This window comes from Martes martes (genome assembly GCF_963455335.1).
Source record: "Martes martes genome assembly, chromosome: 3".
In the NCBI taxonomy this organism is placed as follows: domain Eukaryota; kingdom Metazoa; phylum Chordata; class Mammalia; order Carnivora; family Mustelidae; genus Martes; species Martes martes.
In genome coordinates, this window is record NC_137890.1 from 66,832,527 (window position 1) to 66,859,913 (window position 27,387).

The 27,387-nt window shown below is 38.9% G+C and overlaps 1 protein-coding gene across 1 annotated transcript in view; it reads left to right on the forward strand.

Moving 5' to 3' along the window:
* Positions 1–552: 552 nt before the first annotated feature.
* The window catches only part of LOC308339940 (spermatogenesis- and oogenesis-specific basic helix-loop-helix-containing protein 2-like), a gene marked incomplete at both ends in the record, with an annotated part of 49,558 nt that continues 22,723 nt past the window's right edge, over positions 553–27,387 (forward strand). The window contains 6 exons of the mRNA XM_080799009.1: positions 553–600; positions 9,821–10,035; positions 19,287–19,348; positions 19,429–19,533; positions 21,130–21,229; positions 23,514–23,624. Coding sequence (XP_080655135.1) covers positions 553–600; positions 9,821–10,035; positions 19,287–19,348; positions 19,429–19,533; positions 21,130–21,229; positions 23,514–23,624 — 641 coding nt within the window. The remainder of the gene's footprint in view (positions 601–9,820; positions 10,036–19,286; positions 19,349–19,428; positions 19,534–21,129; positions 21,230–23,513; positions 23,625–27,387) is intronic.

Here is a 27,387-nt window from a genome sequence, read left to right on the forward strand (position 1 = left end):
TCTAGACTCTACGTATATTTATCAAGGATAAAGGAAAAAAAAAAAAGTTTGCTAATCCTTAATATTTAAAACGTTAACGAGTTCCCCTAAGATATAAAGATTTTTAGAGCAGCCCGAGCGAGACAACACTTCCGCTTTCTCCGGGCGAGAATGGCATTCTACTAAAGCCTGGCCCTGTGTGACCTCCCCGCGTTACGGGGACTGGAACTGTGTGTGGGCAGCGTGCCAGTGACGCAGTGACGGGGTCTACCAAGGACCCTTCAGGACACCCTGGACAGCCCTCTCCCTGGGAGCACCCCGCAGCCCCTCCCCCAGCCCAGGTCCCGCAGGGCCCCTCCCAGCAGCCTGCAGCTCCCCCAGGTGCCCAGGCCGGGGCAGCAGGGCCACTTTAAGGCAGGCCGGGGCTGGGGGGTGGGGGGTGGGGGCGTACGCACCCACAGCTGCGGACCACGAGCCATCAGTGCGGCCGAGCGGGCGGCCAGGACGCGGCGGCTTGGCCGAGTTTCTCCTGCGGTGAGGCTGCCCCAGGACCCGGCACGTGGGCAACGGGCCATGGCGGCCTCAATTATCCGCCCAGAGCGCGGCCAAATCTCTGGCCAGGTAAGAGGAGGAGGAAGGGGAGGCAGCTGCGTTTGTAACCGCGCACGGGCCCTGAGCCCGGTGGCCCCCTTGGCCTGCACAGGCATCTCTCATTTGGGGGACGCCGAGGAGCACGGCTCCAGGAGGGCCACTTCCAAGGGCTTGAGCCGGTACCTGAGGCGGGAGGCCGGAGAGGCGCCGGCTGAGCGGTTTTGTTACACAGACACGCCTCTGTGGCGCTTGACGCTTGCCAAACTCAAATTTTCAAGCCAGCCACTGGGAGGGTTACCCAGGAGCGGAACTTAGTAGGTATTCCAGAATGTGAATGACGACAACTTTGGTTTTACTTTGAATATAGGAAAGTGTTTTTAACACGGGAAAGTCTATTTTGAGCATGCTTGTCTCTGCACAGCTTGGCATGCTTTTTTCAGTTCGCCCGCGGGCATTGGGTCCAAAAAGTCCTTGCATGTCCTTCCTCAGGCTTACACCCAAACCGGCAGTTGTGCCTGGAAACCAAAGCCCGTTGGCGGGAAAAGGCATCTGTGCTGTTCACACGTCCTCCCACCCTCCGGGGAACTCAAAAAGCCCACTGGCCTCTTTTGAAAGCACCTGATTTATCTTCCCCTTAGCAGAAGCATAAAACCATGACTGGTTTAGAATAAAAAGAAAGAAAGAAAAAAAGAGGGAGGGAGGGTGGAAGGCAGGCAGGCAGGAAGTTACTTGATGATGATTAGCCCTGTAGAAAGAGCATAAAGCCTCGCCCACTTCAGAAAGCAAGGCAAGCTGGTGTTGGCTTTCTTATTTCTTATTTTTTTTAAAAATTTCTGGATAGAGAAATAGGAGAAGCAAAACTTTTGGGCTGCCTGAAGTTTTGTTAGCCCTTACAATGTTCTGCGTACTTAAATCTCCTCATTCCTTAAGCATAAGCTTTCTGAAATGACCACTTTGAAGCGGACCAGTTTAATCGGTTTTCTTAATTATTTCAAAATGGACGCACCTATTTGAACTCAAAGGAAAAATAATATTTTATGGTGCAGGATTAGGCAAAGCTGCATAAAATGGAATTCTGCATAAAATATCTGATTATCTAGTTGTGCAGAAATGATCGAGGCTTCCTACCCTTAACGAAAGTCTGAAGCCCCAACTGAACCTTTTGTTTGCATTTGAAGAGCAGCTTGCTCAGTTTCTCCAGATAGAGCTGTTTAAATCCCTTGACTCCTGGGGAAACCAGAGGCCAACAATTGCCCTGTGAGAGCACCAGCCCATGCAGCTGCTGCTGATTGTCAGCTCTGCTCCTGGTGATAAGAGTGACATAAATAACAACTCACTAAAATGGAGGAGTGATTTGCTTTAACTACTTCATCACCTGCTGTTACTAATTAAGGGTTTAGCCTGCTGCAGATTGCAAATGGAAATCCAGTGTTTTAAACATGGTGGAGACTGGAGTGCCCTGCGTGATGTTGTGATTTAGAAATCAAACTGAGTGGATATAGACCAGAGGTGACGATTGTGTTGAAATTTAAAAACTGCCCACACCTCAAAGATCTATACCAAGGTGTTAGCAGTGTTTATCTCTGAAAGGTGGAATTAAAAATACTTTTTATTTCCTCTTTAGGCTTTTTTTTAAATTTCCAGTATTTCTCAATGTATATGCATTGCTTCTGTTTAAAAAAAAAAAAAAAAGGTGCAGTAAGCAATTCAAATAGAAAAAAATTTCCCATGTAATAAAGTCCCACCATTAGTCGAAGTTGTGATGCTCACAGGTGAAAATCTTGGATGTACTAAAAAAGGCAGTTTCCCAAAGCAAAATGTCATAGAAAGTTTTGTTCATTTTCATTTTATTATTCCTATCAGTGGATTCTTCCCATCACCTGTGTTCATATTACACTGCCAACAAGATATTTTTAACTGCATGAATATTCAGATTTAAGTTGATTAGAAGCTATTCAGTTAATTCAAGTTACCTTAGGATAGTGGACTAGGGCAGTGTTCTAATTTGTCTGATTGTTAACATTCCACATGTGCTATGGCACCAGTTTTGTAGGACAGGGAAGGAAGCCTTTGGCAGGAGAGCAAATCAGTTCTTTCCAGAGCTGCTTTATTTCATGCTCCTCTGTGAAGTGCCTTGCATCATGGCGCAGAACTATAGACATTTATGCAAAACGGCCTGTTAGTGGTGCTGTATGGCCTCATCCCTTTCTGGATCTTTCCTCTCAGATCTCCCCCCAGTCCTCATGGCCTGCTCTTCAGAGCTTGCTCTTGAATTCTCTCCATAGTAGCTGAGAGATTCTGGGGAAATTAGCCACTGAGCCTCTGAAGGGAATCCTGCAGTCAGAAGCATCAGCGCTAGTAGGAAAGGATTCAAGCTAGCTGCTGTCTTCTGTTATTTAAGGCTTTTCTCCTCTTTGGGCCCTGTTTCCCCTTCTCCTTGGCTCAACATAATGAAAGAGCCATTTGATTTAGGACGGTTTTCACCACTTGATGGGGACACATGTTCCCCCTCTAATTCACTTCCTTCCTTCCCCATCTGATTGACTGGATGTTTTCTGTGTGCAGGCTTGGTATTATTTCAGAAAACATGGCCATAACTACCAAGTACAGGACATTGTACTAACAGGGTAACAGCCTTGGGATTTAAGTATTATCACCTTCCAGACGAGGATCACAAGGGTCTTACTCAAAGCCATTAGTAAGTAGCTGGACTAGGCAACAGAACCTGGTCTTTGTGCCTCGAAAGCCTTTGCCCTCTGCCCACACCATTCAGCTCTTGAAAAAGAATCAGTAGTAGCTTTGGTAGAACTGAGGCTTATACATGATTCTTCCTGTGCTTTGAAGACTGAAAGCTATATTTAGCAGCAGAAAAAAAGGATTAGAATGTCAGCCCCATGAAGGCGGGGACCTTGTCTGTCTGTTCACTTTGTATTTGCAACACAGCATCTGCCATGCAGCAGGGACTCAAAAATTCTCTCTGGGGAGAGAATATAGATAACAGTCATATTTAAGTAATGCAAAGTGGCAGGATGTTTTAAAGGAAAGAGAAAATAAATGTTGGTAGTAGAAAGTTTTACAGGTTATTAATAGCCCAGTATACCTTTGTTTATATGTATTATTTTAGTGCAATTATTAATAGCACTCTCTTTCCCTCTCAAAAGTGTTTCAGGTTAGAAGATAAATGGTCACCTTGTCTGTAGTAGATAACTTAGTTTTGAACATTCATAGGTTGCTTCAGTTGACCACGTTAATTAAAAAGCAAAACCATAATCACTCCTTTTATGATCACTTGTTAATGACCATTACAATTTTTGGCATTTGGTTCACAAAGGCCTGTATTGGTATAGAAGAAGCCCTGTTCTACAGTGGAGATTCATAATCTGAGCTCAAAGGCATTGCAGTAGCTTTGAGTCCCACATTGCTCCTAAAGTGCTATTGGAGATGGAGGATGTTTTTAAAATGAAAAGGAAACATTCTAGAAGGGTCCTGATACTCTGTACTGTAGAAATTCCGAAGTGTTATGCTGCGTTCTTAGAATATAGGACATTTGAGGGAAATGGAAGGAAATAAGGCTAGTGACATGGGTTGATACTAAGCTATTGAAAGATTATCCCAAGGAGTTTGAATTCTTACCTGTTTAAAACAGGGTGGGGCAGGTGAATGAGACTGGGTCCTGATGGTGAATGGAGCACACAAGTCAACCTCCTGGTCCAACCCAGACCCCAGAGTAGGACATACTTAACCATGAGTTGACACCTTCAACAAGGAAATATGGGGGAAAAAAGGGAAGGTGTGTGTGTGTGGCTGGGGGTGGGGCAGGGAGGGGGAGGCAGCAGGTAATCCAAATTAGAGGTCCAAGGGTGACTTAACCAAATGCAATGTATAGCACTTCATGGAATCCCGGCTTAAACAAAGCAGCTTCTTTCTGACCATTTAAAAAAAAAAAAAAAATCCACAGGGAAACTTGAAATTTAGAAAGCAGATGTGATCAAATTGCCACTAAAAGAAAAGTACAAAACCACGGCTTAAAAGATCTAAAGAAGAAAGGCAGAGGGAAAACAATTTTAGTGGTAGTCGAGGCTGAATGTTAGAGGAGACTGATGAAAATTGACCAGAGTAGGCTCACCTGGTGATGAATTAGGTATATGCAGATCACCTGGGCGAGGTGAGCCCCTAGACTCTCCCAGCTCACTGTACTTCATCCTGAAGAGAATGAACTGTATGTGGGACCTGGGTTCCTGGTGTTGGTAATTTCCAGAACTTTATAATTGACCAGGAGAAGTAAAGGAATGGCAGTTCTGCCCAGGAAGGAAATAAACTAAAGTACTTGGCTTTCAGAGTATTGCCTTCCATTATTATTTTGACAGTGAGCTGGCCTCAGGCTCTCTGGTCTCCAGCCTTGCTTCCACTGTCTTACCCACTCACACCAAGCCCACAGCTGTCCCTTCAAAGAAGCAGCCACTGGGGAGACTACTTGTACATGATGACTTCGTCCTTGATTCATACTTAAGTCTGGATAACCAAGGATCTCCAGACATTAACAGAACTAGACACAAATGCAGACACTAGACACAACTATTCCAGAGACAGGTTATTAAGGGAATAGAAAAAACTTCTAAAATTCTGATTTGTATTCTCAGTGAGGGTATCACATCCTAAAAATAGCAAGTTATGAGGAATTACCAAAAAAGAAAAATCTTAGAAGTGAGCAATTCACATTAAATGAACTGAAATCATAAAAATCTTTGGAAGGACTGAAGAATGAGCTGGTGATATAAAAAATGAAGTTAAGGGACTCTCTTTGAGAAAAGCAGAGACATGAAGGATCAATTGTGGATGTCCCACATCTAGTGGAAGATTGCCAAGGAGGGATGAAGACGGAGGGAATTGGGAAATGGAAGGAAACTTACAGAGCCAAGGTTCCACTGAGTGCCAAGTAGGATGAATAAGACCTATGCTCAGACACATCCTAGAAAACCATCAGAACTGATAGCGTAAAGAGAAAAGCACAGATGAGAAAACAAAGCAGCTAATTCTTTTTATCAACAACTGGATTCTAGAAGAAAATGGACCAATAGCTTCAAGGTTCAGAGGCAAGGGATTTTTGACCTTGGAAATATTTACCAGGTAAAACTAGCACTGAATTGTGAGCCCTAATGCCACTATTAAGTAACAGTTGGGGTTTAACTCCTGAAGTCTTATGGGAACAGCAAGATGGAAAAAGGAAAATCCAATCAGCCTAACAGAAGGCATGGGAAAAAAGAAACATAATTACTGTGGATGGGAAATGTGAAATAACCAATGAAGGGAATAAGACCATTTCACATTAAGTTATAAAAGTTTTATAATTGATATTATATGATAATAGTTGTACATTAGTTAATGCATTAATGTAATTAATTAAATTCCTGCATTAAAACTAAAATCACAGATTATGGAAAGAAACCTAAAAATTCAGATATATACTATTTACAGAATTCACACAAAATTAAAATGATATAGAAAGGCTCAAAATAAAGAGATATAAAAAAACTATATACTAGAAAAAAATTTCAAGTGAAAAGCATTAAAAAGGACAAAGAAGTATATTTCAAATATATAGTTTTCTGCCCATAAAATTATCAATGTATGATCTATAGACTTAAAATATGTTATATAAACATTTAGGTTATTATATAATATATATCAAATATTATAATTATGTTTTTATGTGAATGTGTATAATTATCATGAACCTCTATATACCTAACCCAAAATTAGATACAGTCTGTAGTTGGAGGAATTTATAAATTCACAAACTATAATTAGGAAAGATTTTACCACATCTTATAAAATGAAAGATCAAGTAGACCTAAAGTAAGAAACAAAACAATAAGTTCTGTCTAAAAAATGGAGAATACGTGCCCAGCACGTATGTGCCCAGCAGAAAATACACGTTATTTTCAAGTATCCATGGAACATCAACAAAAACTGTATTACACGACAAAGAAAATACCAACACATTCTAAGAAGAAGTTGTGTAGGATACATTTGCATTGACAATGCACTGAAATAAGAAATGACTGACTAGTCAATAGCCAAAAAAATTAAAAACCAAAACCAAAAACACCATACTGTTGAAATTTGAAAACAGTTCAGATAGGTGTTTAATGGAACTCTGAGGTTAAAATGGAAGTATAAAGTGGAATTACGAACTAACAATAAATGAACATAGACACAATATATATCAAAATCTTTGGGGGACAACAGAGTGCCACTTGAAGGACTGTGCCATCCAAAAGCACTTTTGGCAGTGATGACAGTGTTCTATAATCATGCTGTCTGATACGGCAGCCACTTGCCATATGTGGATATTGAGCACTTGAAATGAGGCTAGTGCAACTGAAGTGAATTTCAAACTTTAATTTTAGTTAACATAAATTTAAATAGCCACATGTGGCTATCAGGGTGGACCACACGGTTATAGCCTCTGATAAAGCATTGCCAAGGAAAAGAAGATAAGAAAATTTAATTATTTATTATCCTCCAGTTAGAAAGCAAGAGTAACAATGCACATAATAAATATTATATACATTTAAAAACTAATACATTTAAAAAGAGAATAAAATGGATTAAAATATAAATATAAATATATATATATGTGAACATAATTCACTTAAGGTAGAAAATCTAAATTTACTGGTAGTCATTAAGGAACTGTAAAAGGTACTCTAAAATCCATCTCTGTAAATGGCTGCAGGCCCAGATTCTGCAGACATGTTTATCTAAATTTTAAGAAGCAGATAATTCTGTTTTATAAAATATTCAAGACCATAGAACAATATTGAAACTTTCTGTTTCATTCTTCAAAGCTGTTATAACCCTGAGATACCCAAACCAGATAAGACAATACAATAAAACAAAATTGTATCCAGTTTTACTTATGAACATAGATGGAAAAATCTAAAATAATATGAATGAATTTAGTCTACACATTATAGGTTTATCCCAGCAAGGGAATTATGGCTTGACATTAGGAAATCTAGTAATTTAATTCACTACCTAATAGAATACAGAATAAAGGAGAAAAAAGTATAATTATGTTGATCCTAAAAAAGCATTTGGTAAATTTCAGCACCTCTTTCTGATTTAAAATTCTTAGCTTCCAAATAGAAACTTCGTTAATTTAGTAGACGGTATGGACCAGCAACTTTCTGTATCATATTTAGTGGCAAAAACATTGAATTATTTCCACTAAACTCAGAAACAAGACAAGAATGCCTAGTGTCACTCCTACTGTTCACCATTGTTTTGGGTGTTCTAGCCAGTGCTTTAAGACCAATGAATAAAAGCATAAATAATGGATATAGGGGCAAGTGTGTCATTTTTATTTTATTTTATTTTTCGAGAGTGTGCATGCATACTCACAATTGGAGGGTGAGAGAGGGGCAGAGAGAGAGGAGAGAGGGAATCTCAAGCAGGCTCCTTGCCCAGCTCCGAGCCTGTCATGGGACTCAGTCTCATGACCCTGAGATCATGACCTGAGCCAAAATCAAGAGTCTGACCATTAACCACCTGAGCCACCCAGGCACCACCCAAAATGTCATTTTTGAAGGCAATATGATTATATATCTAGAAAATTCAGAAGAATCAACTAAAACATATTGGAACTAAGAGAGAGTACCATAAAGTTCTTGAAGCAAATTCTTCATAGAGAAATTAGTAGCAGTCTCTGTGTTAGTAGTAATCCATTAGAAAATACAGACAGTGAGAAAATCTACCCCCTTCACAATGACTCCAGAACTTTGAAATATCTAGGACCAAGCATGAGAACATGTGTAGAATCCATATGAAGGTAACATTTAAAAAGGCCTGAGGAAGGCACCTGGGTGGCTCAGTGGGTTGGGCCTCTGCCTTCAGCTTGGGTCGTGGTCTCAGGGTCCTGGGATTGAGTCCTGCATCAGGCTCTCTGCTCAGCAGGGAGCCTGCTTCCTCCTCTCTCTCTCTCTCTGCCTGCCTCTCTGCCTACTTGTGATCTCTGTCTGTCAAATAAATAAATAAAATATTTAAAAAAAAAAAAGGCCTGAGGAATTGTTGAACTACTGTGAGAAAAGCAACTCACTTTTAAAAATATAATAACCCCTTTGTGAGAAAAAAGGTGTATATATAAAATTATCTGGAAGGATATAGACCAAACTGTTGACCAAGTGGTTGCTTCTGAGGAGGGGATTAAATGAGTAAATGAAGATACACTTTTTTTTTTTTTTTTAACGGAAGAAGGAAGAAAATTAGAAGGCAGATAGAAATGGGAAGTACCAAAGTTTTGCTTACTTTGAACTTGACTAGTTTCTTGCACCTCAAATCTTCCTTCCACCCACCCCTGGGAAACCAGGCTGAAGGGAACCCCCATGGTGGAACAGCCTTCCCAGCATCCTGCCTTGCAGATTTGTGTCTTTGGCAAGCTGCCTTTCTCTTCATAGGTGTTTCCAACTCTTGGACCCACTTCTTTAGGCTTCAAGTCTGGTCAGCTCCCAAATCTGTTTTCTCACATGGACCTGTCTGTGGCCTGCCATTTCCACTGTCTCCTGACTGTTTGCATTAATTCAAGCATCCCTGTTCTTTGACAGTTTTAGTGGATTGTGTTCAATAACTGTAGAGAATAAAATGTAGGAAAATGTGAAGATGGAAATTATATTTTTTTCTAACTGAATATGCTTGAAAATAATCCCAAAAGGAAAGAAAGATACTTTCTTGGCCCCAAAATATTGGGTTTTGAATAGCATGTGCATTCCATTTAAAGAAAATACTATGCATGTCTCTTGGAACTTAGGTATTTGGAGCTTACTGTGTTTTCTGGAACGTATGTTTCATCAAAATAAATGGTTTGGGAGAGCCACCAGTTTGTTTTTCTCACTAGTAAACAGATTTTTGAGCAGGATGAGTGATTGGGAAACTGAGCCTTAAGAATCCTATCTGTTGTTCCTAGGATGAGAAAGAAACCCGTAAGAAAACCATAGTAGAATACCATTTGTATGCAAAAATATTTTAAAAATAGCATGACCTTCAGATCCATTCATGACTCCAGGTACTGAAGGCAAGAAATTAATAGTTCTCATCCCTGAGATGCTTCTAGTGGACCATGCAGTCTACTTGTAGAGTCGGCCGTTGTGTTATTTATCACCTTTATTTATTGTATCCTCTTGTACGTGACATTTTCTCTATGCTCAAATGTTAATTATGTGGTACTTCTGCCTTTTTCCTTCTCTTTCAGGCAAAAATAGAACTCTTGTTAGTTGGAGACCTCACTGTTCAGTACCTGGCAGATATTGCACAGAAATCCTTTTCAAATATTGCAAAAGTCACCATAACCATCAGGGATGTGGGGCAGGCTGCCGCACTGCTGAAGGACCGCCCATTTGACATGGTTTTCCTGAAGATGACTTCTTTGCCAACAGCCGAGTTGCTGGGAGCTATCAAATTAATTAGGTGAAGTTCAAAAACCTTGACTCTATACCTTTATAATTGTTTTTATTAAAACCCATTTCTAGTACAGAATAAAACACAAACTTTAAAAAGATGGTACTATGTATGCTCTAATTTTTAAGATGAGAGATATTTTCATGGGCAGAAGAGGTATACATATTATTGTTTTTGTTGTCAGTTTGACATGCTATTATAAGAATTATCATTTTAATTTGAAAAGTAATACATGTGGGTGAAAATGGGAGAATTAATTGGTCATAGAAATTTATTTGGTATATAGTACTTTAATCCCACAGCTACTCTTCTTTTTAATAACTATGTCACTTAAAATGGCACATCTTTTCAGAGTTCATTAATTGTGATGGCAGATACTAAAGCAGGGAAGCACTCTCAGCTCTATGTCATGTTAGCAATGGACTAAAATTATCTTTTTCAAAGATGTCCTAATGTGGAAGAGCCTCGAGGCTCTCCGGATCCGTCCAGTCCAGATCGATATTACATCCAATATTTTTGCTTCATCTTGTAGCTCTGTAGACATTCTGCTTCTGTTTGACCCACTCCACTTTAGAGGTCTGGAGTCTGGTGGTGGGAGAGTTAGGTGCTTTCTTGCCTGACTACATAGGATTTTGAGCCATTTTGGATTTTTTTTTTTTTAAATGAGAGAGAGAGGGATTGAGAAAGAGAGATTGAGAGAGGTGGGGTGAGGCAGAGGGAGAGAATCTCAAGCAGGCTCCACACTCAGCTCAGAGCCTGACATGGGGCCTGATCTCACAACCCTGAGATCATAACTTGAGCCGAAATCAAGAGTCAGATGCTCAACGAACTGAGCCACCCAGGCGCCCCCATTTTGGATGTTTTTAACAAGGTTAGGTCAAAACGAATTTCTGCCCCGTCTATGAGAAGATTTGAGAGAGTGAGTATAATCACAGATGATACCAGAATATTGAAGGACTTGTAATACTTACAGGACAGGCCTTTCTGCCAGAGACAATGTTGTCATCCCTGAATAACAAGGAGCAAGCCTGTTATGTTAGGGGCCAAGAAAAGTTGAAATGGGAAGAAGCCAAATAGATGAGTTCCATGTTAAAAAAGAGAGACAGATGCAGCTCCAGAGGTTTCTTAGAACTGGTGATCCTCTGCGTTTCTTTTGGCTTTCCACTGGGAGTATGCATTCTAGACAAATCAGGCAAACTACCTCAAGGTGGATTTCATTTCCAAGATATGTTGTGAACTGTCTTTCTTCTGAAGATACGCCTCTTTTAATACATACCCTTAAAAAACGACTCCTATGAATAGAGTTCCCCTGGCTGGGACTTCATCATAATACCGCATTTATTGTAGTATTACAACACTTTTACAACAGTGTTATGAGGAAGGTAGAGCAGGGTTTTGTCATCCCTACATGACAAATGACCAAGGGTGAAGGGATTTGCCTAAGGCCACATGACTTACTTTTACAAAACTCAAACTAGAACTCTTTTCTCTTCATGTTCTTTGTAAAAGTCTGTAATTACTTGGCTTCTGTGCTGAAGCCCCTTATTTCACACCCCTGAGGTTCAATGTATGCCACACTTCATACAAACATACATTTTGGAAGAGTACTGGACAAATTAGTGCAGCTAATCTCTCTCCTGATTTCAAGAGTTGGAGCCTAGCCAGGTCCCTCTGACTGTAGTAAAGGCTTTGTATTTGCTAGCATTGAAGCTACATTTTGAACAGGAATAAGATTATGGTTCTATTTAAGAACAAGTTTTATGTCTAGTTGCAAATATTAAAAGCTAGAAGGTTAGAGGAGAGAACTCCCCATCTGATACTCACCTGTGTGGGTTCTCCCCACTGGTGGTTTCTTTGCTCTGAATAACACAGCTGACGACTTTTCTGCAGGGAAAAGAAGGTAGACGAAGGTACTAAATATACAGAAATGCATATGGTACATCTGTTTTGCTATAAAAACATTTGTTTCAAAAGAAAAAGGATCATTTGAAAACACCTGGATATGTTTTTCTTGTCTCTTGTTCTGCTAATACCTAGTATATAGTATAGTACCCGGTACCTAGCTGGGGTATGAGGGAACAACTGTGTGGGTGTGTTGGAGAAATGCCATTCAGTGCAGACATTGCCTTCTAGCTTTTGCCGTCCTCCCTAGAAAAGGGATAGTTTTCTTTGTGGAATCTTTGCCTTTCGTGATGCTAGCTTCAGAGGTTTAGGATGTCCCCGGAATTCCCTTTCTTGCCCTCAGAACTGTTATGAGTTTATGACTTACGAATTATTTAAACTCTTGTGGGATTATATGTGTTTGTATTTTTGTTTCTATTTTTGAACCTGTTGTTTTTCTTAGAGTAATGAGTCCTGTAAACTTACTGCCCCATTTGTAAGTCATTTAAACCTTCATCATTCCTAAAGCACTGTATCTTTTGAGTTGGAGCTGACATTTAATGTGCAAACCAGAACGAAATGTCTTGTTTAGCTTTTCTTTTGCTGTATTTTAAATTTTTCCCTCTTAGATCCTTGTTGCTTTATAATGTCTCAAAATCTGGATGAGTTCTGCAAAACACACAACTGTTTATGTTCTCTCTCTAGGTATTTTATACATTTCACCAGTTAGTAAGAAGCTTAATGTAGAGTAGAATTGTCCCCATTTATTTGCAGTATTAGAGCCCATAATCACAAATCTATATATTTATAATACATATGGATTTCAACTGAAGATAAGAATGAAGTATATAGCCTGTTAGCTATAACATTAGGCTTTTTTTTTTTAGATTAAAATGTAAGCAGCCTATTTAAGATTTTTAAATTTATGCTTATATAAGAACTATGTTTTCAGTTTGGAACTAATCAATGATCAATTTTAATCATTCATAAAAACATTGGTAATTTACAGACTGACATTCTCAAGAATTATGGCACATCTTAGGGGCGCCTGGGTGACTCTGTCGGTTAAGCATTTGCTTTTCCTCAGGTCATGATTCCAGCATCCTCTGTCGGGCTCCCTGCTCAGTGGGAAGACTGCTTTTCCCTCTCCTGCTGCTGCTCCCCCTGCAATCTGTCTGACTCACTCTCTTCTCTCAAATAAGTAAATAAAATCTTAAAAAAAAGAATTATGGCACATCTCAATTATAGGTTAATGATCTTAATAGTACTCCCAATTTTATTTCATTTTATGAATACATTGTTATTGAGCCAGATGAACTCAAACACTACCCACTGATAAAATGTTTGAAGAGTCTTAGGGTTCATATGCTTGGCTTCAGACTTCCAAATTGAACCCCACTCAAAAAGCAGACACTTGATAATTCAAATACATCCTGATGCCTTATCTTCCAAAGCCAGGTATGGAAAACTAAAATATGTTTTAAACTCATCGACAATGTATGGATCCCGTCTGAAATTGTGATTTTTCCATTCCATGAAATGTCTCTGCAGTTCTTAGAATTCTGTGCTTGTGAGCTCCGAGTAGTTCAGCAGTAGCAAAGGAATGCAGAATGTGGTTCCATCTGTTCTGGCTACAAATCAAGTTTGGATCTGATTTTATTTTTCCCATGTAGTTTCAATTGTCTGATCAGTTAACTTATTACTTCACTAAGAAAACCTAATCTTGTGAGCCACAGGGATCTATCTAACAAGCTGTCCATTTGTGTCCCCAATTCCAAAACATCTTTGACTTGACAGTGCAACTCAGTAAATCTTACTCGTTAGTTGGCGTGACCCAGCCCCTGAATGCTTGATGATAAAATAACAATAAAATATCAAAGTAGTTTTGCTAAAAACATAATCCTGTAAATTGACAGTTGAGTGTAAATGTGGTGACCCTGACTTAGGTTCACAGCAAGAGCTCTTCTGAAGAATAGCATAATGGGACCAGAGCAAACCAACCATCACTATCGACCAGAATAAACCCTCAGATCTCAACTAGATTTTATCACAGGTGCCCTATTAGGAGCAAGGGAACTTAACGTTTTCACATGTAAAGCTCTCAATTTTCTAATTGAAAGTGGTTGTTTTAATTAAGTCATTAGCAAAGAACATTATTTGTTACAAGTCCCAAATAGGCCAGCCAGGTTAGTTTGGCTCCAGTTGGCCCACAGATGGCATAATGGATAACTACTCGAGAAGGCTACCACCCAAAAGCGACGCTGGCTTTTGTCCCTTGAAGTCCTTGTACTCTAGAAGTTTCCCCTGGTTTCACAGGGACTTATAAGACACCACTGGTCCTTTTATTAGATGGTAGATTTCCAAGGCCAGGGCTTTCTTGAGGTTCTTTAATCAGCTGTGTGTATGACTCAGCTCAAGTCACTTTATATGAACTTTTTTATTTTTTCCAGCTACCAGGGGCCAGACCTGGGCATGGGGGCAAGATTGGGGATCTGTACTGCTGCAGTTTGACCTTATTTCTCCAGCTCCAGAGATACCAAAGACAGGCATAGGAAGGGACACTAGAATATCAACATCCAGTCTTGTCTGTAGAGTATGGTCTCGGGAACCGTGTCGACATTTAAATGGTGTGTTGTGTGGAACATGAGGAGAAATGAACTGTCCCCCAATGAATTGCAAATTTTTAAAACCCAAGAGATTTCAACTGAGAAGGTACTCGTAAGGCCTCAAAACCTGCAATTTGATTTTGGTATATGGAAGAAGTGCTGGTAATTGTGGATGAAAGAGATTTTTGCTTTATTTCTGTGTTGCTTAGTTTTAAGGAACATTCATTCATTAAGAAAAGGATTTTTTTTTCTTTTTGTGATCCTGGAAACCCTTAGCTTATCGATCTGTAGAGAATGTGAATGAGCAGCTGAGCTCCGGACCAAAGTGTTGGATTCTGGGAATTCTCTTGGTTTGTGGAGCTCCTGTACAGCATCACAATTAGGGTTTCACTGGCAGGAGAAGTGTTGGGGTTGGTAATTGATTCTGTACTAATGACAAAAATCCAGGAATTCCAACTCTGTCTGATACAAAGCTTGAAATTTGAAAGTCGTCGTGAGGGCATATAAATTCACTATCCAAGTCTAATCTACTTTTGTGCCGGTAATGTCAATTTGTAAAATAAAAAAACAGACACAGAATATTTCTAAAAGCAAAGAATCTGTTTTATTTAAAATTCTCTAATTCTAGAGTATTTTAGCTTATAATTTTTCTTTGCGAATCAGCAAAATATTTTTTATTTCAGAAGTTGAGCTAGATGACCTTGTAGGTTTCTTTCTGTGGTCCTATTTGTTCAGTTCATTTTTCCTTTCCACTTCCGTTTCCCCATCTCGTTATCATGCCTCCATCATATCCCACTTAAAATTATACATGAAATGCTTACATCGTGGCAGGTGACATTCTTATCTCCCTCCATGCCACCATGCCCTCCCACACCAGCAAGCTAATGTGCCTTTCTTACCTCCATATCTGGTCCGCCAGTCAGTCCTAGGCTCCCTCCCGCATATGCTTGTTTTGATGGTCGTAATTCTGCCTGAGCTTCTCATTTCCTCATAGAAATGTGCATTCTCTCTTTTTTTCCTCTTTTAGCCCAAACTCCTCAGAATTCATACAGCAGAATCAAGCCTGAAGAAATCTCAGTTGTGTGCATGTCATACGTTAGCACTGTCCTGCTTGTTTGAAGTAATTAGTAAATATTCTGAATTATTTGATTTTTTTTTTAAAGGAAGTTCTCTGGTATGTCTACTTTACTCTACCTTCAGTTCTTGGCTGTGTACTTGGACTATGGTCTCCCAAATCTACCCTGTGCTGTCATCCTCCGTCCACCCCATCACTGAGTGGTCTTTCTAAAATGCAAATATAATCCTGTTAATAGCTTAATAGCTTCCCATTGTCCATTTTAAGAAAACACCAAATCTTTAATTGAGCCTAAAGGTCTACATACCTTCTCTGGTCTTATGTGTCTCTCCCTTAGAGACTCTGTACCATCTTGGACTTGTTTGACTTTCTCTATATTCCGGGGCCTTTTCCCAGGGCCTGTTCTGTTTGTCCAGAAAGTAGTTTACTGCTTATCTGCTTCTGATCCCTGCACCACCCAGTTCTACCTTGTGTAAGGCTAACTCCTAATCAGCCACAGAGGCATTTCTGCCTGGAAGCCTGAGGCTGCAGAGTGGGGTAGTTCCCCAGTTATGTCCTTCCGCTGGCTTCTATGACTTTTCTTCACAACACTGGGTACATATTTGGCTACTTAACTAATTATCTACAGTGATTTGTTCAACATCTGACCCCCTCAAGAAACTGTTCACTCCATGAGAGCAGAGACCTTGTTTTCCTGTCTGTTCATGATATTCCCTAGAGCCTAGCACAAGTCTGGCACTTAGTGGGTTCTCATAGTATATGACTCAGATATATAAATTATGTATACAGTTGACCCTTAAGCAGCATGAGGGATGGGCATACCAATTTCTTGCATCGTCAAAAATCCATGTATAACTTTTTTACAGAAGGTATTTTTTTTATTGTGTTGAAATCCCATAACCCAAGTGTTACCATCTTGTCCATTTTTTAGTGTTCAGTTCAGTAGTGTTAAGTGTATTCACATTGTTGTGAACTGTACCTCCAGAACTTTTTCATCTTGCAAATCAGAAACTCTATTTCTATTAAACAACTCTCCCTCTACCCCTCTCTGCATCTCCTGATAACTACCATTTTACTTTCTGTTTCTATGAATTTGACTACTTGAGATATTATAAGTATCATAAGAATCATATGGTACTTACTTTTTTGTGACTGGCCTATTTCACTTAACATAACGTCTTCAAGGTTTATCCATATTATAGCATTTAACATCTTTTCCTTCTTTTTAAAGACTGGATAATATATTCCATTGTATGCATATAACACTGTGATCGTTAATTGGGCCATGAGTACTCAGACATTTGGCCAAACATTCCACTGGGTGTATCTGTAAGGATGTTTCTGGAATATATTCACATCATGTTCACAGCAGCACTATTCTCAATAGCCAAGAGGGAGAAGGAACCCAAATGTCCACAGACAGATGAATGGATAAACAGTGTGGCTTTATGAATCAGATTGGATTCTCAAGAAACAGAACCAATAGGATGGCGAGCTATCTATTGATCTATCATCTATCTGTCCATGTACCTAGAGATAAAGGAGGAGAGAAGTTGATTTATTTTAAGGAAGTGGCTCATGACATTATGGGAGCCAAGAAGTCCCAAGATCTGTAGTTGGCAAACCAGAGATCCAGGAGAGCCAATGTGTAGTCATTCAGAATGCAAAGGTCTGAGAACCAGGAAAGCTGATGGTATTAAATTTCATTTGAAATGCTGGCAGGCTCACCACCCAAGAATAGCCGATACTTCAGTCTGAGTCTGAAGGCTGGAAGAGGCCAGTGTCTCGGCTCTGGAGTCAGGCTGGAGGAGTGCCTTCTTTCTCAGACTTTTTGTTCTATTTAGGTCTTCAATTAATTAGGTGAAACCCACCCACTTTAGGAACGTCACTCTGCTTTATTCAGTCTATCTCAATTCAAGTGTGGTTCTCATCCACGTGTAACTTTTGACTGCCTCCAAAAACTGAACTACTAATTACTTGCTGTTGAATTGAAGCCCTGCTGATAATTTGGAACAATCAATTAATACCTATTTTGGATATTAAATGTATTGTATGTTATATTCTCAGAATAAAGTAAAGCTAGAGAAAAGAAAATGTTATTAAGAAAATCATAAGGAGGGGCGCCTGCGTGGCTCAGTGGGTTAAAGCCTCTGCCTTCAGCTCAGGTCATGATCCTGGGGTCCTGGGATCAAGGCCTGCATCGGGCTCTCTGCTCAGCAGGGAGCCTGCTTCCCCCTCTCTCTCTGCCTGCCTCTCTGCCTACTTGTGATCTCTGTCAAATAAATGAATAAAATCTTTAAAAAAAAAAAAAAAGAAAAAGAAAATCATAAGGAAAAGAAAATATACCCACTACTCTCCTATATTATATTTATAAAAAAATCTACATATAAGTGGACCCATGTAATTCAAACCCTTGTTGTTCAAGGATCAACTGTAATGTTACGCAGAGCATAGAATCGTGTGTCTTTACTTTCAATGCATATATAAGATAATCTAACAATATTGTTTAGTGAGGGTTCTTCCAGGTCCTGTCTTAAGGAATAAATAATAACCATGCCTAACCACATACTGATATAATAAATGATGCTTTAAGCCTTAGAGAATAGTTATTTTTTCTTAGGCAGTTGAGCAGTTCTCTTTAAAGCCTTGTTCACAGTAATATTCTCCTTAGAAAATAATTTCCTTCTGGCTAATGCCAATGCTCAATATCCATTAAATTATTAGAATTTCCAACTTACTGATCTCCTCAGTGTAGTTTATTGTAATGCCACATTTCTTTGTTTTATTTATTTATTTTTTACTTCAACCATATAAAAGTAGAGAGAACAGTATAATGAACTTGCCTGTACCCATAATGCAACTTTAATAGTTACAAATACATAACCAATCTGGTTTCATCTCTGCCCCCTCCTACCTTCCCACCCTGTTCACTGATGAATAATTTTAAAGCAAATCTAAGTACTTTCATCCATAAGTACTTTAATAAATACCTCTAAAAGATAAGGACTCTTCTAAAAAAAGAAAAAACACAATAACAATATCACACTGAAAATTAATAGCAGTTCTTTAAATTATCAAATACCAGTGTTCAAATTTTTCTGCTTATCTTATAATTTAATTTTTTTATTTATTCATTTTTTAAAGCTTTTATCTATTTAAGTAATCTTTATACCCAATGTAGGGTTTGAAACGAGACTCCAAGATCAAGAGTCACATGTTCCAATGAACCAGCTACTGCCCTATCTTTTGATTTTTTAAAACTGTTAGTTTATACAAATCAAGATTAAAATTTCCCTTTCCTCTGTTTTAATTTCTTTGTTTCTTACTCTTTATATTTTTAAAAGGGGTCATTTGTCTTACAGAATTTCTCACGCTCTGGATTTTGCTGATTTCATCTCCACAGCATTCTTTAAAATATTTCTCTTTTCCTTAAATTTCTTGTAAAATGGTGGTTAGATCAAGAATCTGGATACGATTTGGGCTCTTTTTTTTTTTAAAAGCAAGAATAGAAATGGTCCAGCCCTTCAAACATCGCTGATTGGAGATGCTACTTTTACTAAATTTCCATATTAATGCCACCATTTTAAGTTCTACAGAAATAAAGGAAATCACTCTAGTTTAGTTCTTAGTAAGGTAAAATACTGAATCCCAATTTTTTAAATGATGATTTTGGTTCATGTTGACATTTTTTCCCTCAGATTTGGCAAGAAGAAAAATACACATTTGCTGTTTGTTTTTATCACCCCTGAAAATTTTAAAGGTATGTGCCTGCTGGACATAATATTTGTTTTTTCTCCAAATAGAAATCATAAGGTCAATATTTAAAACAAAAACTCTTAGGTTGTGTTTCAGGGCACGGAGCTGACATTACTCTAAGTGAACCAATGACCATCGAGAAAATGAGTATTGTGGTAAAGTACTGGAAAACCTATTTCCCAAATACTGGTGAGTGAAAACTAAATATCCAAAGGTTTGAAAAGTTCTAATTAGATCTACAAAAGCTACACTTAAACATTTTCAAGTTGGTTTTCCACTTATGCTTTTTATTTGCTAAGGATTAACTATTTACCGCTAAGGATATACTATTTACTGTAAAGCACGTGCAATCCCTATTAATCATAGTCTAAAGGGAAGATGTGTAAATAAAATAAAAGGAAACATACGTTGTCTACCTGTGAAGAAAAAATTTACATCTTCCAAAGTTGAAAATGTGTTGCCCAAGGGCAAACACAGTGCTGTGGCACGCACAGGGTTTTTCTTTTTAGTGCCCTAGTTGCTACCATCATTTCTTACTCTTTAAAATGGAATTAATCATGTCATTGTATGAGTGTCTAAAAGCCAAGGCCATTAACCTTGAATTGTATCACACTTTCTGCTTTGCAAAACACTTGCTCATGGATTAGTTTATTTCTTTAAGTTAATAGGGTGGTTATCCTTTCTGTTTTAGAATTTTAAATACAGATAATTAGTGTCAATGCTTCAATTACACCTCTCATTTCTAAACTCTTCACCTACATTGTATTATGTGTATCACCAGCATCTAAACACTTAAGCTGATTAAATTTACTTTAATTTGGCTTCTAAAAGGACAATTTCTGAAATTAAATTCTACTGGAGTCATTGTTGTTCAATGACTATGGTTTTCCTAGGCCTGGGATACTGGGTAGGAATTTTTTTTAAATTAAGATGATGTATTTCTTAAAATGGGCCTGAAAAACACTTTCAGGATTATCCTGTATGAACTCCTGCTCCAGATGGTATAGGACTCAGTCTATCCCTCCTTCCTGCCTCCTTCCTTCCTTCCTTCCTTCCTTCCTTCCTTCCTCCTTCGCTCCCTCCCTCCCTCCCTCCCTCCCTTCCTTTCTTTCTTTCTAACATTCAGGGAAGATTAGTGAGCCTGTTCTGTAACATTCCAATGGCTCCCAGTCTCTGCAGCCTCAGAGTTCTTCCTGAAAATGGCTAACTGGTGACCCAAATCCTCTTTGCAACCTCTTATTCAGCTATCAGTGGAAATAGAACAGCTGCTCATCACCACCTGTCCAGCACCCTCCCTATTGGTCATAACCACGTCTGCTTCTGGTCGTCTCATCTTTGCTCTGAGGATGAGCAGCTGCAAAAAAAAAAAAAAAAAAAGAAAGAAAAAGAGAAAACATCAGATGTCATATTTTGACAATACAGCTGCTTACTGTAGACTCAAACATATTTTCTTTCTCTGACATTTACCTATAAATAAGAACTTAATAAATAAACTCAGTTGAGTGTGTTTTAAGCACATCTATCACTAAATTATTAGAATCTGGTTGAAAGAGGATGTCCTGGAGTGAATGGAATGTATATTTTCGTTTTGTGTTCCAACCAGGGTGGTTTCATGCTTTACAGACTAAAATCTTAATTGCTTTCTATTTAAAAAAAATATTGCTTTGTAAAATCTATTGAATAAAAAGTGGCAACTGCTTTTTGATGAGGGCTTGTATGTATGATCAACATTGTCCCCACCAGTGATTTTTAGAATTAAAATTGTCCCCTCTTTAAAACTTTCAGCTAAGATTGAATATTCTGTGAAGCCTGAAGAACCAGGATTGCCCCTGCAGAAGTCCTGCAGTGAAAAATTGGGATATTTTTCTACTGATCTATTTGCTTGGTTAGTTGTTTTCACTTTTTTGTAATAACAATGTTTCCTGTATAACTTCTGGAGAACTTACTGATTGTGGAATATTATTCCGTGTGCTAGGGGTGGTACAAAAGGAAGAAGAGGTTGTGTGATAGAAGGGGGATGGGACGTTTTCTGTATTTCAGAGTCCTGAGCTGGGACTGTATGTATATATGGCAGGGGGATTCACTTCAATATAAGGAAGTGCTTCGTAGCAGTCATGCTTGACCACAGCCAACCAAAGTGAATTGCAAGGTAGTAAGTTCCCCAACACTGGATGTGTTAGAGTCTGGTTATTGTTCATTAAAGTTAAATAATAGCAGTGATATTCAAACTTTTTAGAAACAGTACAATCATCTCCAAACAAAAACTTTACATATAACCTCAGTATTTAATCAGACAAGAGCAGCCTCAGATGTTACCCATCTAACAGTAAGCTTATCCCTGACATCTTTTTTTGAACTCCTGAATCTATCTCCCCAATTATTGAAAACAATACTTAAAAAGGTCCATCTCTGTCCCTACCTCTCCCACCCCAAGATATTAGAACTGGTATTCAAATCTGCATTGGACAAGCCGTTGAACTGGGGTGAGACCTTTCTAATGCTAGAATTATCTGCTTATAAAAAATTCAATTTTTATGAATTTCTTTCATTCACTTTAAGCTGATTTCCAAGGAGATTTTAAATAGCACATAGTGTTACAAGGAATTAACATAGGACATGGGTGATGATGGTGAGAATTTTGAGTCAGTCACTTCTGGAATTTGTAGAATGTGACCATCAACTATTTGTAGAAATGTGACCATCTATTATTTTGAATAAGGAAAAGACTTGGCAACCAATAAGTGAGGGTAAACCGAGATGTGCTCACTTAAATGATGCAGAGATAGCAACAGGTTTCTTGATTTTAACATGAAAGAAATTTATTATATTATACCTTTTATGGGATATAAGGTTGGGAAGGGTTTTGAAAGGCTTTGGGATTTTCTTGAATTACTTATAACTTCCTTTTGAACCCCCCTGTCTTAAATCTTTGTTTTTTCTCAGAATTCTACCACTACAAATAAAAGTAAATTTTCAAATCAAGCTATGTCCTTTAGGATAGAAGAAATAGTATTAGTTTATAAGTTTCTTACATAAATATATATTTTTTTTCCTTAGGATTTTATTTATTTATTTGACAGACAGAGATCACAGGCCGGTAGAGAGGCAGACAGAGAGAGAGGAAGGGAAGCAGGCTCTCCACTGAGCAGAGAACCTGTTGCAGGGCTCGATCACAGGATCCTGGGATCATGCCCTGAGCCGAAGGCAGAGGCTTTAACCCACTGAGCCACCCAGGCGCCCTTATATTTAAAGATTTTATTAATTTATTTAACAGAGAGAGATACAGTGAGAGAGGGAACACAAGCAGGGGGAGTGGGAGAAGGAGAAACAGGCTTCCTGCTAAGCAGGAAGCCTGATGCTGGGCTTGATCCCAGGACCCTGGGATCATGACCTCCTGGGATCATGACCTGAGCTGAAGGCAGACGCTTAACAACTGAGCCACCCAGGCAACTCTCTTAGGGAAATATTTTAAAAAAGAATTAATCGGGATGCCTGGGTGGCTCAGTTGGTTAAGCGGCTGCCTTCAGCTCAGGTCATGATTCCAGCATCCTGGGATCGAGTCCCACATCGGGCTCCTTGCTTGGCAGGGAGCCTGCTTCTCCCTCTGCCTCTGCCTGCCACTCTGTCTGCTTGTGCTCACTCTCGCTCCTCTCTCTCTCTGACAAATAAATAAATAAAATCTTTAAAAAAAAAGAATTAATCAAAATGCTTGGAGGAGTTTTAGAGAAATGGTAGAACCAGAAGGTTTCTAAATGGAAGGAACTTGACCCCTGCTAATCAAGTTGGAATGGTGTACTGTGGCCCTTTAATCCTTTGTGTTATTTTCCTATAATACACCTTTCAATACAGTCATACAATTTTTGGTAGTCATAATCAATGAGGTCAGAATATTTTAATCCTGCTTGTCTCTGTTATTCTTTATCTGTATATTTTAGAACTTTGATTAGTCATTGGACTTATGATGATCTTGATCATAAATTCTTTAGAGTCCCTGAAGTAAAATATTCTGCACCAAATATGTAAGTTAAAGTGCTTTGGTATTTTCTGCACCTTTGCACGAAGCAAGGGACTTAGAGAAGCACCTTTGATTAGCGTGTTGGTGCTTACTGTTTAATATTGCGTGACAATTCTCTTCTTAAATCTACAACATGATTTTCTCTTGTTTCTAGCTCTGGATCTCTAAGAAATGACTTTGGGCTTGAATTAAAGGCTCCATTGCCAGATTTTGAAAAAAACAAAAAGATTTCTCTTCTTCATTCAAGCAAGGAAAAGCTAAGAAGGTGAATTATGGTACAGTTCGTTTTCAGTATTATTCCTTTCAAGGAAGAAATTACCTTCATGAATCGCATAATTATTTGTAGTACTGTTAAAAGTCTCTGTGAAACTAGTAAATCTGACAACTAAACTCATGCAACTCCTTCATTCCTTTTCATTCAGCAAATATCTGTGAGTATCTGATATGTGCCAAAATATGGGTTATAGCACCAGATAAAAAAATTAATCCTTGCCCTTCAAGGTCTTAGTCTGGTGCTCAAACAGACTTCTGGATAGGCTATTACATAGAAAGTTACATTTTTATAAGTTTCAGGATAGAGAAGAGCACATAGTAAGCACACTGGGAAAGTTACTTAAGACAACCTCTTTCAAGGGAGCAGGAAGGCTTTCTTGAGGAAATGATGCTAAATTGAGCTTTAAATGAAAAGTGACTGTTTGGTTTAAAAGTTGGGAGGTTGTTTCATGAGGCAGGAATAGCAGGTGCAGAGGCTGGGAGTATCAGAGTATCAGAGAGTTCAGTGGATTTATGAACCTCCCTGTGTGTCCATGTACTGGGCTCTAATGGCACAAGTGGGAAGAGGCAAGAGACAAGAAGTAGGTAAGGGTCGTGCACATCATGTTAAAGAATTCTAATTTGAATCCGAAACTGTTGGGGAGGCACTGAAGGATTTTTACCAAGGAGGGATGTGATAAGATTTGCACCTAGGAAAAAACAAAAAAAAAAAAAAAAAAAGGATTTGTACCTGGAGTGAACACTAGCAGGATGTTAGAGAGTGAGTTGAATCCAGAAGTCTGTGGAATCTGTCAAAAGAAGTGATGAATCCTAACTATGGTTTTAGAAATGGGAGTAGGAAGAACAAACGCATTCCAGATATATTAAGTGGGTAGATTCAGTGGAAGCATGGATGCGGGAGGAGTCAAGTGTAAATAGATGTTGGGTCAACCAACTGCCTGGGAAGTCTAGTAGAATGGCAGGCTGGCAGTGGGAGGTGATTTTTGCTCTTGCTGGGTGCGAACACCTTTTTTTTACACAAAGCTGTCCAGTCAGGAGTTGGCCCTTAGGTTCTAGAGAAAGATCTAGGCCAGAAATACAGACTTAGAGCTCTCAGATATAGCATTTACTTAAAGCAGTGGACGTAGGGATGGATACAATAACTTTGCAAAGCATATAGAGAAGAGATAAGTGGAAAAAAGAACCTTGGGAAAAATCTAAGGTATGGGAAGCAGAAAAGAAATCGGGGTAAAGAAAGATCAGGAAACCAAGAGGGACTGGAATTGAGGAGACAAGGGAGAAGACTTTCCTAAGGGAATGAGTGTTCAAGAGTATCACATGGCAGAGAGCAAGTAAGGGAAGAACTAAAAATTAACTATTCGTATTTGGCAAAACCTAAACATCGTTGGTCTTGGTAAAAATAATTTCATTGGTATGGTTAAGGAAGAAACACCATCGTGGAATGATGGAAAATGAAAGGTGGGAGCCTAAGGGAAAGGAAAGAGAAAATGAGGGTGTATGATATATAAAAGGGGATCTAGAGTATAAGGGGATCTAGAGTAAAATGAGAAATTTTGATAAGATTGGGCCAGACTTGAATATGTTTATATTTATATTCTGAAAGAAAATAGCTGGAAGAGAGAGAGAGGTTTTAAAGATACTCATGCTCTCATTATCAGTGTTGTAAAAAAAAAAAAAAAAAGGTGTATCTGTGGTATAAAAAATGAAACCAAAATTTGTTAGCTTGATGCATGGTTTTATGAATTAACAATTTGAGTAGGGCTCAGTCAGTGGGCATTTTGTTTGCCTCCATAACATCCACTGGGGTCACTGGTGGTATTCAGCTAGTGGATGGTCTAGTCAAGACAGTCCAAGACATTATGCCTGGAGGCTTTGCAGGGATGGTTGGAAGGCTAAGCCCACTGGGACTAATAGTTGAAGCTTCTCCAGCATGGTAGTCTCAGGGTTGTCAGCCCAGGGCTCCACCGTTCAAAGAGACAGGCAGAGGAAGCTGCCACTGTCTTAAGGCCTGGGACGAGAAACAGGCTTGGTTCTATTTCTTCCATATGGTGTTGATCACAGCAGTCACAGAATTATCCCGATCTAAGGGAAGGGTACATAGAACCTCACCTCTCAGTGGGAGGAAAGTAAAATAATATTAATCCCCTAGAGCAGAAGAGGTCGACTTGGTGTCCCTAAGTAGATAGAAGTTTATGGATTCTAGAACCAGGTGGAACATCTCTTCTACTGAAAATGGAGAGAAGGAGCTAAAGCTAAATGTGGATAAAGATGAATCTTTTAATGGGGGCCAGATAGGAAAAGGTCATTGAGTAATTTCTGCCAAGTGGCCTCCATTTTCTGCTGACGATCAATGGAAAGGTGGGTTTGGGGCTTGGTGAGGTGGACTGGTGGATGGGCTAGTTTGGTGCAAAAGACCCTCACTCACATGTTTGCTGCTTTGGCTGTATGAAGGCTTAGGTAGAGTCTGCTGGCTAGTGCTACCCCATAGATTTCACTGATCTGCACTGACTAAGAAAAATACAGTGCAATAGTATTTTTAAAGCTATATATTATGGAATTTATATTCTAAGATTTTGTTTTCCATATTTTATTTGGTGATATTAAATTTGTGATATTTCTAAATGATTGCAATGGAAGGATATTGGGAGCTGCTACCTTTTTTATTTTTCATGTTGAGATCTAACAGTGAAAATCCTTTACTGGTCTTCCAAACTTCTGTGTTGTTTGTATTTTCTTCATTTTAATGGTTAATGAAAACTAAATGGTTGATGAACCACTCATCTACCAGACTAAAAAGATGCTTTGGAGAGTGTATACCCCTGAGGCATTATTTAAAGAACTAGAAATCTTTGTCCCCCCCCCCCAAAAAAAAAGTTGTAACCGGAGTGCCCCATCTTCCCCTTTAGAGATTTGCTTGAAAGATACCAGAAAGTAAAGAATCCATCCCTAATTATTTTTTGCCTTTTCCTCCTCTTAACCCTTATAATGATGCCTGTGAATCTTAAAATGGATGCTTCTAGTCTGTTTCCTTTCCTCCTTCTCCCAGTCAGCTGCTTTACACATGCTTTTCTCTTGTCTTGCTCCCAGTGGTGTTTTTGCAGCAAAAGTAACACGATGTTGACTAAGGTTGAGGAGATAATGGTCCCAGCTGATGGTTTTGAATATTTGCATTTGGGAAGTTCTTTTTAAAACAAGTATAACAACTCTGTTTTCTTTATCAGAACAGACTAATAAAAATTGGCTACCTCATTCTAATATTCTTGGTGAAATCCCTTTTGTCATATGTGTATTAAATATATTAAATATGTTTTCATCTTTTTAAGGTATACTTTTCAGAGTGATTCCGAGCCATGGTTTTGTTTGTGTGTCCATGAATCTGAAATAATGGTGGTCTAAAAATTTGGGGAATGTCTACTCACTTGGAAAGATGTGAAAATGAGCTTTGCTATAGTCTCTCACAAATGAAGGCTTTTCCAGGACTGAGCAAGTCTGAGGCATTCAAGGAAAGTAGAACAGGGAGTTTCCAGAAGGCCCCAAATCCAATCTGGCCAAAAGGCTTCCCTCTGTGAGTTCTCATTTGCTTGAGCCACATTTGTGCAGAGGAGAGACCCAAGAACTTAGTTTGGACGAGATCTTTGGCCTCAGGTCCCTTACAGCCACTGAGAATCACTCAACTAGGGGAGAATGCCTGAACTGGTTCTTTCCTGACTTATTTGGAATGGATCCTAACCAAACTGACTGCAGGCTACTGTGAT